General features: G+C 47.1%; 1 protein-coding gene across 1 annotated transcript in view; it reads right to left on the minus strand.

The window, feature by feature from the left end:
* The window catches only part of paf1 (PAF1 homolog, Paf1/RNA polymerase II complex component), a 32156-nt gene extending 20811 nt beyond the window's left edge, over positions 1–11345 (minus strand). Inside the window, exons 1-2 of the mRNA XM_078430881.1 lie at positions 11264–11345; positions 2921–2950 (exon numbers count right to left, since the gene is read on the minus strand). Of these exons, the coding sequence (XP_078287007.1) occupies positions 2921–2950; positions 11264–11307 (74 nt within the window). The 5' untranslated portion in view covers positions 11308–11345. The remainder of the gene's footprint in view (positions 1–2920; positions 2951–11263) is intronic.
* Positions 11346–13795: the final 2450 nt, after the last annotated feature.

A 13795-nucleotide genomic window follows, 5' to 3' on the forward strand; every position in this document is an offset into this window, starting at 1 on the left:
TCCTTGGATTGCAGGAGGATTAGGGATGATTTTATAGGGTTGTACAAAATCATGAGAGGGATAGAAGGTAATGCACAGTCTTTTACCCAGAGTAGGGGAATCGAGAATCAGATTACATGGTTTAGGGTGAGGGGGGAGATTTAATAGGAACCTGAGGGGCAATTTTCTTTTTACACAAAGGGTGGTAGGTATATGGAATGATCTGCTGAGACAGGTATAGTCACACCATCTTAATAAAAACATTGGACAAGTACATGGATAGGATAGGTTTAGAGGGATATGGGCCAAACATAGGCAGGTAGGACTGGTGTGGGTGGGGCATGTTGGTTGGCATGGGCATGTTGGGCGGAAGGGCCTGTTTCCACACTGTATGACTCTATGAAGGTCACTGTCAGGCCCCTCAAGTCTTGACTGTATTAGACTTGCACCCACACCCCCAACCTCACAATGGAGCTGACAATTTAAAGAGTAATTGATCCATTAATCAAGCTTAAAAACAGCGTGGGTTAAAAATAAGCAGGAACCTATGACATAGAACTACAAACTAAAGCTTAGACTAACATTCCAGCGAATGAAACATAGAAAATAGGTGCAGGAGTAGGCCATTCGGCCCTTCGAGCCTGCACCGCCATTCAATATGATCATGGCTGATCATCCAACTCAGTATCCCGTACCTGCCTTCTCTCCATACCCCCTGATCCCTTTAGCCACAAGGGCCACATCTAACTCCCTCTTAAATATAGCCAATGAACTGGTCTCAACTACCTTCTGTGGCAGAGAATTCCACAGATTCACCACTCTCTTGAGGGCGTGCAGCGTAGGTTCACTAGGTTAATTCCCGGAATGGCGGGACTGTCGTATGTTGAAAGGCTGGAGCAATTAGGCTTGTATACACTGGAATTTAGAAGGATGAGGGGGGATCTTATTGAAACATATAAGATAATTAGGGGATTGGACACATTAGAGGCAGGAAACATGTTCCCAATGTTGGGGGAGTCCAGAACAAGGGGCCACAGTTTAAGAATAAGGGGTAGGCCATTTAGAACGGAGATGAGGAAGAACTTTTTCAGTCAGAGAGTGGTGAAGGTGTGGAATTCTCTGCCTCAGAAGGCAGTGGAGGCCAGTTCGTTGGATGCTTTCAAGAGAGAGCTGGATAGAGCTCTTAAGGATAGCGGAGTGAGGGGGTATGGGGAGAAGGCAGGAACGGGGTACTGATTGAGAGTGATCAGCCATGATCGCATTAAATGGCGGTGCTGGCTCGAAGGGCTGAAAGGCCTACTCCTGCACCTATTGTCTATTGTCTATTGTCTCTGTGTGAAACCTCCATAGAAACTGCAAATGCTGAATATTTTCAGATCAGGCAGCATTCTGTTGAAAGAGAGGCGGTTAATGTTTCAAGGGTGATAATTTTGATCAGAACAGACCTGAAGTATTAATTCTGCTCCTCTCTCTCTCCACAGTTGTTGTCAGATTCGCTGAGAATTTCCAGCACCATTTTAAAAATAAATTTTAGATTGACAACATTCGCATTTTATTGTGTTTCTTTTTCCTATTTAACTGAGAAATAATTTACAAGAGACAATTAAGAGATAATTAAGTGGCGGTCACGGTGGCGCAGCAGTAGAGTTGCTGCCTTACAGTGAATGCAGCGCCAGAGACCCGGGTTCCATCCTGACTGGGTGCTGTCTGTACGGAGTTTGTACATTCTCCCCGTGACCTGTGTGGGTTTTCCCCGAGATCTTCAGTTTCCTCCCACACTCCAAAGACATACAGGTATGTAGGTTAATCGGTAAATTAAATTGGTAAATTTGGTAAATGTAAAAATTGTCCCTAGTGGGTGGTAGGATAGTGTTAATGCGCGGGGATCGTTGGTCGGCGCGGAACCGGTGGGCCGAAGGGCCTGTTTCCGCGCTGTGTCTCTAAACGTGCAGCCCATCCTTGGCATGTTCTCTTGAATTTCCACTTGATTTAGTAACTGTCTTGAAACCAGCCAATCAAAACCTTTCAAAATCCTAACATCTTCAAACAGGTTAATGTAGTTTGTAGGCAATTGAGTTTCTACGTAGTGGGTCAGACAGCATCTCTAGAGAAAAGAAATAGATTACATTTTCTATCGTATCTTATTCCTTTTCTCCAGAGATGCTGTCTGTCCCGCTGAGTTACTCCAGTCTATCTTTGGTTTAAACCAGCATCTTCAGTTCCTTCCGACAGAGTTTGTGCGTGCTCTCTGTGATCGCGTGGTTTTTCCCCGGGTGCTCCGGTTTCCTCCCACACTCCAAAGATTTGCAGGCGTGTAGGTTAATTGGCTTTGGTAAAAATTGTCAATTGTCCCTAGTATGTAGTTTGGGGCTAGTGTACAGGGATCGCTGGTCATCTGTGAACCACAGGGGCTGCTTCCATGCCGTACCTCTAAACTAAACTAAATTAAAGGTCACTGTTCAGCTTATTTACTTCTTCCCTGAAAAATAAACCTAACTTTGTTCGGCCTTTCCTATTAGTTATACGACTCTGCCATAACAGGAGAAAAAAACAGGATTTACCAGTCAGGAGAGTCCCAACCCGAAATGTAACCCATGCTTTTTCTCCAGAGATGCTGCCTGACCCGCTGAGTTACTCCAGCACTTTGCATCTATCGTCAGGAAAAAAAGGGAGACAGACATGTATTGCACTGAGGACACTCAGCCTGTGAAAACAGGGAACTGCAGATGCTGGTTTATTTTTTTTAAAGACACAAAGTACTGGAGTAATTCAACGGGGTCAGGCAGCATCTCTGGAGAACGTGGATAGGCGTTGTTTCTGGTGGGAACCTTCTTCAGACTGAATGTGGGGCAGGGGGTGGGGAGAGAAAGCTTAAAGAGTGGAGGCGGAAGCTTTTGCTTGGCGAGTGAAAATGGTGAGTGGTGGGCACTGCATCACTTACCTCTCAGGTGCTGCTCTGTGTGCATTGGACCTGAAACACAATGATGAAGAGAAAGGAGCACAAGCCTTCAGTATGCCAACATTCATCATACAGTTCTGGCCAGCAAAATGGCCAATAAAAAAGGCAGCAAATACTTACGCACCTGCTTCAAAGCATAGTCATTCAATATTCATTTACCAGATTTACGTATAATTAATTCCAAGTCAGAATCATGCACCATGGAAACAGGCCCAACTCATCCATGCTGACCAAGATACCCTATCAAAGCTCGTCCAATTTGGCCCATATACCTCTGAACCTTTCCTATCCATGTACCTGTCCCAGTGCTGTTACAGAACTTGCCTCAACCACCTCCAACGGCAGGAAACAAAACTGCAGATGCTGGTTTAAATCAAAGCTAGACACAAAATGCTGGAGTAACTCAGCGGATCAGGCAGCATCTCGGGAGAGAAGGAATGGCTTGTATACACTGGAATTTAGAAGGATGAGAGGAGATCTTATCGAAACGTATAAGATTATTAAGGGGTTGGACACGTTAGAGGCAGGAAACATATTCCCAATGTTGGGGGAGTCCAGAACAAGGGGCCACAGTTTAAGAATAAGGGGTAGGCCATTTAGAACTGAGATGAGGAAAAAAAAATTCAGTCAGAGAGTTGTGAATCTGTGGAATTCTCTGCCTCAGAAGGCAGTGGAGTCCAATTCTCTGAATGCATTCAAGAGAGAGCTGGATAGAGCTCTTAAGGATAGCGGAGTCAGGGGGTATGGGGAGAAGGCAGGAACGGGGTACTGATTGAGAATGATCAGCCATAATCACATTGAATGGCGGTGCTGGCTCAAAGGGCCGAATGGCCTCCTCCTGCACCTATTGTCTATTGTCTATTGAATGGGTGACGTTTCGGGTCGAGTCTGAAGAAGGGTCTCGACCCGAAACGTCACCCATTCCTTCTCTCCCGAGAAGCTGCCTGACCCGCTGAGTTACTCCAGCATTTTGTGTCCACATAGCCATCACTCTGTGTGAAAATGATGACCCTCAAGCTCCTATTTAATCTTCCTCCTCGTGAAGCTTATCCTATTCAATTAAATAGTGGCTGACTTGTGACCTAATTCCATGTTCCCTTTCTCCCCAAACCGTTAAATATCTTTGGTTAATGAAAATGTATAAAAAATATAAAATTAACAAGGGTGGCGCAGCGGTAGAGTTACTGCCTCACAGTGCCAGAGACCCTTATTCGATCCTGACTACGGCTGCTGTCTGTACAGAGTTTGTACGTTTTCCCCGTGACCTGGTCTAGAAATTTGCTGCGAAGAAAACCAGATGAAGCCAAGAAGAGGATGAAGCACGAGGGACTGAGGATTAAGGGCATTAAGTAAGAGGATACATCAGGCAGGAGAAATGCAATCTATGGCAAGGCTAGAGTGCATGTGTAAAAGTAAGTGGTTTGTAGCAAATAAATTGGTGAGCTGCACTTACTTTGCCATATAAAGCTGTGATACAGCAGTAAAATAGCAACAGGAAGGGATTCTGAAAATAGATTATTACACCCCTTGTAGAAACAAGGGGCTGCAGATACTGGTTGACAAAAAGAAGACACAAAGCGCTGGAATAACTCAGCGAGTCAGGCAGTATCCCTGGACAACCTGTGCTGAGAAGGGTCCCGACCCAAACGTCACCTATCCATGTTCTCCAGGGATGCTGCCAGACCTGCCGATCTACTCCGGCGTTTTGTGTCTGCACTTTTTTGTTACAGCCATTGTAAGATTTGAGAAATCAAAGAATAACAACGATTTGCCTTGTGTTTTGAAGCAGAATAGGAATTGTAATCAATCACTAATAGGGCAGCACAGCGCAGTAAAGTCGCTGCCTTACAGCGCCAAAGACCCAGGTTCGATCCTGACTACGGGTATCTGTGCAAGGTTTGTACATTCTCCCCGTGACCATCTGGATTTTCTCCGAGTGCTCCAGTTTCTTCCAAAGACGTACAGGATTGTAGATTCATTGACTTTGGTAAAATTTGTAAAATTGTCCCTAGAGTGTAGGATAGTGTTAATGTACTCCACTGGCCAGCGTGGAATCGATGGACTCGGCCGAAGGGCGTGATACCACGCAGTATCTCTAAAGTAATGTAGACTAATACACAAGGTGGGGAAGTAAATGCACAAGTAACAGGGAAGGGTAAGAATACTGGAGTACCAGTAATTGAAAGGGGGGGGGGGGGGGGGGAAACAATTATCCTGTGACATCAAACGATACATGGTAAAATGGGTAGGAAAATAACTGCAGATGCTGGTACAAATCGAAGGTATCACAAAATGCTGGAGTAACTCAGCAGGTCGTGCAGCATCTAGGAGAGAAGGAATGGGTGACGTTTCGGGTCGAGACCCTTCTTCAGAATGGGGATGGATTCCAAAGAAATGTTCAAAAGAACTCTGCGCATTTGGAGGTTGATGTCCTGTTGGAGTTTATTCAAGGACTGGATTCAGTGCAAGCTGAACAACAGTATATTAATGGAGAACTTCTTGTCGGAGGGCAGTCTAAAGAAGGGTCTCGACCCGAAACGTCACCCATTCCTTCCCTCCAGAAATGCCGCTTGACCCGCTGAGTTACTCCAGCATTTTGTGCCTACCTAGAGTAAATTGGTGGATTTGGAGCTAATAATCTGGAGTTATGAAGGAAAAGAAAACATAGGTCAATTTTATTTGTATAGCACATTTAAAAACAACCCACGTTGACCAAAGTGCTGTACATCTGATTAGGTACTAAGGATAAAAATGAAACATACAGTAGCACGCAAACAGTTCACAGCGCCTCCTCAATGAGCCTCAAACGCTAGGGAGTAGAAATAGGTTTTGAGCCTGGACTTAAAGGAGTCGATGGAGGGGGCAGTTCTGATGGGGAGAAGGATGCTGTTCCACAGTCTAGGAGCTGCAACCGCAAAAGCGCGGTCACCCCTGAGCTTAAGCCTAGACCGCGGGATAGTGAGTAGCCCCAAGTCGGCTGACCTGAGGGACCTGGAGTTAGAGAGGGGGGTTAGAAGATTTTTGATGTAGGGGGGGGGGGGAATGTCCATTTAGGGCTTTATACGTGAATAGGAGGAGCTTGAAGTTGATTCTGTACCGTACAGGGAGCCTGTGGAGAGAGGCCAGAATCGGGGTGATGTGGTCCCTTTTACGGGTACCCGTCAGGAGTCTCGCTGCGGCGTTTTGGACCAGTTGCAGGCGGGACAGGGAAGATTGGCTGATCCCAGTGTATAGGGAGTTGCAGTAGTCTAGGCGGGAGGAAATGAAAGCGTGAATGATTTTTTCTGTGTCGTCGAATTGGAGGAAAGGATTGATTTTAGCTATGGTTCGAAGTTGGAAGAAGCTGGCTTTTACCACAGCGTTGACTTGCTTATCAAATTTTAATGCAGAGTCAAATATCATGCCAAGGTTTTTGACATGCGGTTTGACTAGGCAGGATAGACTTCCAAGATTGCCTGTTATCGATTTGATGGAGTCGGGGGGGCCGAATAGGATGACCTCAGACTTGCTCTCATTTAATTGGAGGAAGTTCTGTGCCATCCAACATTTTATGTCCTCAAGGCAGTGTAAGAGGCTGTTTAAATTTGACTGGTTGTTGGGTTTCAGGGGGAGGTACAGCTGAGTGTCATCGGCATAGCAGTGGAAAGAAATGCCGTGCCTTTGAATGATTTGGCCAAGGGGGAGCATGTATAGAGAGAAGAGAATGGGGCCTAGGATGGAGCCTTGTGGAACTCCGCAGGAGAGGCTAGCTGGAGCAGAGGAATAACTGCCTATGTTGATGGCGAAACTCCTATCTTTGAGGTACGAAGCGAACCAGCTCAGGGCAGTGCCATCAATGCCAAACGCGTACCGGAGACGGTCAATAAGGATGGTGTGGTCCACTGTATTGAACGCTGCGCTGAGGTCGAGAAGGAGCAGGATTGCACAGTCGCCGGTGTCGATGGCGAGAAGCAGGTTGTTGTGTACCTTCAACAAGGCAGACTCTGTGCTGTGGTGGGCTCTGAAACCTGACTGGAAACTTTCCAGGATGGTGTTTTGGTGCAGGTAGGGCACTAATTGGTTTAGAATTGCCTTTTCAAGGACTTTTGACAGGAATGGCAGTTTGGAAATGGGTCTGTAGTTGCTAGGCAAGGTGGGGTCTAGGTTAGGTTTTTTCAGTAGGGGCTGGACCACCGCGTGCTTGAAACTGGTTGGAACAGTGCCAGTGGCCAGAGAACTGTTGATAATAGAGAGGATGCTGGGACCGGCTATTGCAATGACATCCTTCAGAAGGGCAGTGGGGGCAGGATCAAGGGGGCAGGTTGCAGGTTTCATAGCGGAGACAAGCTTTGCAAGGGAGGATAGAGTGACGGGTTGGAAGCAGTCCAATTTAGATGAACAGACTAGTGAGACAGCTAGGTCACGGGTGGGAGGGGAAATGTTCATTCTAATGTTCTCAACTTTGTTGGTGAAAAATTTAGCGAATTCTTCGCACTTAGCAGGGGACCCAACTAAGCTGGTACTGGGGGCGGGACATATGACAGAGGTAATTGCACCTAAATAGGTGCAGGAGTAGGACATTCAGCCCTTCGAGCCAGCACCGCCATTCAATATGATCATGGCTGATCATCCAGAATCAGTTCCTGCTTTCTCCCCATATCTCTTAGTTATAATTGTACATAAAAATACTCAACAATAGACAATAGGTGCAGGAGGAGGCCATTCGGCCCTTTAAGCCAGCACCGCCATTCAATGTGATCATGGCTGATCATTCTCAATCAGTACCCCGTTCCTGCCTTCTCCCCATACCCCCTGACTCCGCTATCCTTAAGAGCTCTATCTAGCTCTCTCTTGAATGTATTGAGAGAATTGGCCTCCACTGCCTTCTGAGGCAGAGAATTCCACAGATTCGCAACTCTCTGACTGAAAAAGTTTTTCCTCATCTCAGTTCTAAATGGCCTACCCCTTATTCTTAAACTTATTCTTATTCTCTCAACCATCAATTTCAAGAAATTGGAAAGGGACCAGAGCCTGAGGAAACATGTATAGGAAGGACCTGCAGATGCTGGTTTAAACCGAAGATATAGACACAAAATGCTGGAGTAACTCAGAGGGACAGGCAGCATCTCTGGAGAGAAGGAATGGGTAACGTTTCGGGTCGAGACCCTTCACCTGCAATGTCATCCATCCACACTAACAACTATGGATGTTTACATAAATATAAGTAAAAGAATTGCAAAAGATCTGAAGAAGGTTCTCGACCCAAAACGTCACCCATTCATTTTCCCCAGAGATGCTGCCTGTCCCGCTGAGTTACCCCAGTATTTTGTGTCTATCTTCAAAATACAGGAATCAATTTGACACGTAAAATAATAAATACGCAATAGCTGAATATCAAAGAGGCGATTTGACTATTCAGTATCCAGTGGGTAAGATTGGGCTCAAGTCAAGGTTGCCTTCCCATCTAAATTAAATGAAAAATGTTAACTGGCAGCTTCATACGATAGTTGTGAATCATAATAGGACAATGAAAAAGCACATGTAAGGTGCACATTGACACATATCGAAACATAGGTAAATGTAAAAATTGTCCCTAGTGGGTGTATGATAGTGTTAATGTACGGGGATCGCTGGGCGGCACGGACTTGGTGGGCCGAAAAGGCCTGTTTCCGGCTATATATATATATATATGATATGATGATATAAAATTATTAAGCGGTTGGACACGTTAGAGGCAGGAAACATGTTCCCAATGTTGGGGGAGTCTAGAACCAAGGGCCACAGTTTAAGAATAAGGGGTAGGCCATTTAGAACGGAGATGAGGAAAAACGTTTTCAGTCAGAGAGTTGTAAATCTGTGGAATTCTCTGCCTCAGAAGGCAGTGGAGGCCAATTCTCTGAATGCATTCAAGAGAGCTAGATAGAGCTCTTAAGGATAGCAGAGTCAGGGGGTATGGGGAGAAGGCAGGAACAGGGTACTGATTGAGAATGATCAGCCATGATCACATTGAATGGTGGTGCTGGCTCAAAGGGCCGAATGGCCTACTCCTGCACCTATTGTCTTTTGTCTATTGACAATGAGGAAAGATTAGGTGGTAACAATAATAAAATGTACACACAAGAGACAGTAGATGCTGGAATCTCGAACAAAAAATATAAGTGTTGGCAAAACACAGCGGGTCAAGCGGCAACTATGGAGGGAATCGATGATGTTGTTCTTCAGACTGAACAAAGTTCCTCACCCACAATGTCATCCATCCTTTCCCTCCACAGTAACAATTATGATTGTTTACACAAATATAAGAAGTAAAAGAATTGCAAAAGATAATCACAAAATGCTGGAGTAACTCAGCAAATCAAGCAGCAACTCTGGAGAACAAGGATAGATAACGTTTTGGGTCGGGAACCTTCTTCAGTGACACAGAAGAATCGGGGATGGGGAGAGAGCTTACCCCCTTCCCCCCTAATTTCAAGAGGTTCAGGGGGAAGGGAGCTCACCTTTAACGGATCAGAGGGAGAAGGCAGTACACCGCGAGAGGATCTGTGGGGGGGGGGGGGGGGCATATGCCCAGATGATAGGGGGATTGGGGACTTTCAACCGAAGGATCGGGGGTGGGAGGGGGAGTTACCCCCAGAGGATCTGGGTGGGGATTGGGGTTGATAGGACATATGTCTAGAGGGTAGGGGGACTGGTGTCTTAGGCACAGACGATCGGGGAGAGGGGACAGTGCTTCCTAGAGCAGTGCTTTTTAAACTATTTCAGTGTCATTCACCCTTGAGTCTTTATCACAAAATTTCATTCACCCTCGACTAAATTTTCTTACGTTTTTGGGTAAATTTTATCTTATTCTCCCTTATGAGAAAAAAAAAAATAAATATCCGAATAAATTAGGTCATTTACCCCTCCAGTTTCATTCACCCCAAAATAATTTCATTCACCCTTGGGTGTGGAAGTTTAAGAAGCACTGTTCTAGAGGATTAAGGGGTGGAGGAGGAGGTGGGAGGGGGTTATGGAGCAAATGCAAAGATGTTAGAGGGACTTGTGGGTTACGCCCAAAGGTCAGAAGGAGGGAAGTTACCCCTTGATAATCAGAGGGGGAGGGGAGTTTACCCTCAGTGGATAGACACAAAATGCTGGAGTAACTCAGCGGGTCAGGCAGCATCTCTGGAGAGAAGGAATGGGTGACGTTTCGGGTTGAGACCCTTCTATAGATTCGAGAGAGAGAGAGAGATGCTGCCTGTCCGTCTGAGTTACGTTTGTGTCTATCTTCAGTGTAAACAGCATCTAAAGTTCCCTCCAACAGATTCCTCGCTAGAAATGTTGTTTGAGGGATAAATGTGGGCCATAATATTGAGCATAACACCCCTGGTTTTAATTAATGCCTTGGAATATTGTAAGAAAATAACTGCAGATGCGGGTACAAATCGAAGGTATTTATTTCACAAAATGCTGGAGTAACTCAGCAGGACAGGCAGCATCTCAGGAGAGAAGGAATGGGTGACGTTTCAGGTCGAGACCCTTCTTCAGACTGAATATTGTAAAGCATTCAAGGCCTCGTATTATTGGCATTTTGCATTACAGGTGTTGCTCGTAAAAGTTCAGGACTCCCTCAGGATTGTATTCAATAACACTCCAGGTGTCTGTGACTCTGGAGAGAGTGCTTGAGCCAACAGTGTTCTGATGTGGGATACTTCATCAGTCTGAAGGGTCTCGACCCAAAACGTCACCCATTCCTTCTCTCCTGAGATGCTGCCTGACCCGCTGAGTTACTCAGGCATTTTGTGTATAAATACCTTCGATTTGTACCAGCATCTGCAGTTATTTTCTTATACTACTCTGATGTGGGATACTGTCAGTAGCTGAATTGCACCTGTCTGGAAGGAAAACGGCAGCAGTTTGTGTACAAGAAGCTCTTTCCTAGTACCTAGTTCGTTCTTAGTACCTGAACTGATGTACAGCGCTTTGGTCAACGTGGGTTGTTTTTAAATGTGCTATACAAATAAAATTGACTTGACTTTCCTACACATTAACCTCACAGTGGATCTGTGGGGGGGTGGGGGGGAAGCGAGCTTACCCTCCCAGATGATCGCGGAGGGGGCTTTCCCCCTAGATGATCAGAGGAAGGGCAAGGAGCGGCGGGAGGGAGGGAGCTCACCCCAAGAGGGGTTCACCCACAGACAATGGTGGGGTTCACCCACAGACAATGGTGGGGTTCACCATCCCCAAGGAGATTTGGGGGTGGTTTGAATCGGAGCTTTGGGGTACATCGATCACTCGGACCCCGCTTCGATGCATCACCAACCCGTCTGGCATGTTTTTAAAGGTAAAAGCGAGCCCCGGGCCTACCTGTGTCCGTCGTCCCGCTGAGCGTTCTGTATTGTGGGCGCCATGGCACCGCGCCGCGCGGGGACTGCTGGGAGGGGAGAGAAGGTCAGCTGACTACAAGTCCCAGCCTGCCCCGCGCAGCCCTGGCCACGCCCCCCCGGGCGCTGATCTCGCCCCTGACGATGACCCCGCCCACCTCGGCGCTGATTCCGCCCCTGACGCTAACCCCGCCCCTCCCGGGCGCTGATCTCGCCCATGACGATGACCCCGCCCACCCTCCTCGGCGCTGACCCCGCCCCTGACGCTGACCCCGCCCCCCCCCGGGCGCTGATCCCGCTCCTGACGCTGATCCCGCCCCTGACGCTGATCCCGCCCCTGACGCTGACCCCGCCCCCCCCCACCCGGCGCTGATCCCGTCCCTGACACTGACCCCGCCCCACTCCCCCCCCCGGCGCTGATCCCGCCCCTGACGCTGACCCCGCACTCCACCCCCCCCCCCCCCCCGGCGCTGATCCCGCCCCTGACGCTGACCACGCCCCCCCGGGCGTTGAAATTGCTCCTGACGATGACCCCGCCCACCTCGGCGCTGATCCCGCCGCTGGCGCTGATCCTGCCGCTGACGCTAACCCCGCCCCTGACGCTGATCCCGCCCCCCCGCGCTAATCCCGCCCCTGACGCTGACCCCGCCTCCCTTGCACAGACTCCGCCCCTTGCAGCAAGAGCAACATACAGTAGGTATGAATGAACTGTGGAAGCTGGTTAATAATAATAAATTTATTTGCCATATGTAGGTTGGCACAAGGTCAACGGTACAATGAAATGTATTTGACAAGACAACGGGTCACCTCAGCAGTAATATTCCAAGGATAAATAAATGGCATTAGTAAGGTAAAAAGACAATATTAAAAATAGGTAAAAAGACAATATTAAAAATAATCAACATATATGATTTGAAATGTGTTTATGAGTTCAGAAGCCTGATGGCCTGATGGTAGAAACTGTTCTTAAGTCTGGTGGTACGCGCAGCCATACTCCTGTATCGTCTGCCTGACGGTAACAAGGAGAACAGCCTGCGTGCTCACGGGTGGCTGTGGTCCTTGATGATGCTGCGTGCCATCCGCAGGCACCGCCGGTAGAAAATGTCCTGAATGGCCGGGAGACAGTTGCCAGTGATGTGCTGTGCCGTCTTCACCACTCTCTGTAGTGATTTGTGGCTGTGGGCAGAACAGTTCCCGTACCAGACTGTAATGCAGACCGTCAGCAGGCTCTCGATGGTGCATCTGTAGACGTTTGTGAGGATGCTGGCATTCACGCCAAACTTCCTCAGTCTTCTCAGGAAAAAAAGCTGCTGGTGGGCCTTTTTTGTTATTGTGTCCGTGTGCAGTGTCCAGGAAAGGTCGATTGACACGCGGATAGACACAAAATGTTGGAGTAACTCAGCAGGACAGGCAGCATCTCTGGAGAGAAGGAATGGGTGACATTTCGGGTCGAGACCCTTGCAGGAGTAGGCCATTCAGCCCTTTGAGCCAGCACTGTCATTCAATATGATCATGGCTGATCATCCAAAATCAATTCCTGCTTTCTCCCCATATCCCTTGATTCCGTTAGCCCGAAGAGCTAAATCTAACTCCCTCTTGAAAACATCCAGTGAATTGGCCTCCACTGCCTTCTGTGGCAGAGAATTCCACAGATTCACGACTCTCTGGGTGAATAAGTTTTTCCTCATCTCAGTCCTAAATGGCCCACCCCTAATTTTTAAACTGTGACCCCTAGTTATGGACTCACCCAACATCAGGAACATTTTCCTGCATATAGCCTGTCCAATCCTTCAAGAATTTTATATGTTTCTATAAGATCCCCTCTCATCCTTCTAAATTCTAGTGAATACAAGCCCAGTCGATGCATTCTTTCACATGTCAGTCCCGAATAAGGGCTAGGCCCTGTAGAACCAAAGATACTAGAGAAACAAAATGAACCACTCCGTTGAAATCGTCTATACTGAAGTGTAGTACGCAAAGGAGCGGAACGTCCGCCATTTTAGTAAGCAAAACCCGCCGTTCGCTATGCCTCTCACAGTGTAATCAGTGTTTTGGGGGAACAGTATATGTGATGGTACCATTAAAATGCAGAATATATCTCATCTATCAATACACAGATTTTGTTATTTTTCTTTTAAAATGTTTCTGCAAGTTTCTGCCTACTAAAATGGTGCCATGACATACTTTAGTGTAGGAAAATAACTGCAGATGCTGGTACAAATCGAAGGTATTTATTCACAAAATGCTGGAGTAACTCAGCAGGTCAGGCAGTATCTCAGGAGAAAAGGAATGGGTGACGTTTCGGGACAAGACCCTTCTTCAGACTGACATACTTGAATGTTTTTAGGGTCGAGTGCTCTATCTTGCTCCTCTAGTATCTTTGTTTGGAACTGAGATGACCCAGAGAGTTGTGAATCTGTAGAATTCTATGCAACAGAAGGCAGTAGAGGCCAATTCATTTGGTGTTTTCAAAAGAGAGTTAGATAGAGCTCAAGGGTATATGGGGAGAAGGCAG

This window comes from Rhinoraja longicauda, chromosome 41 (genome assembly GCF_053455715.1).
Source record: "Rhinoraja longicauda isolate Sanriku21f chromosome 41, sRhiLon1.1, whole genome shotgun sequence".
NCBI lineage: Eukaryota > Metazoa > Chordata > Chondrichthyes > Rajiformes > Arhynchobatidae > Rhinoraja > Rhinoraja longicauda.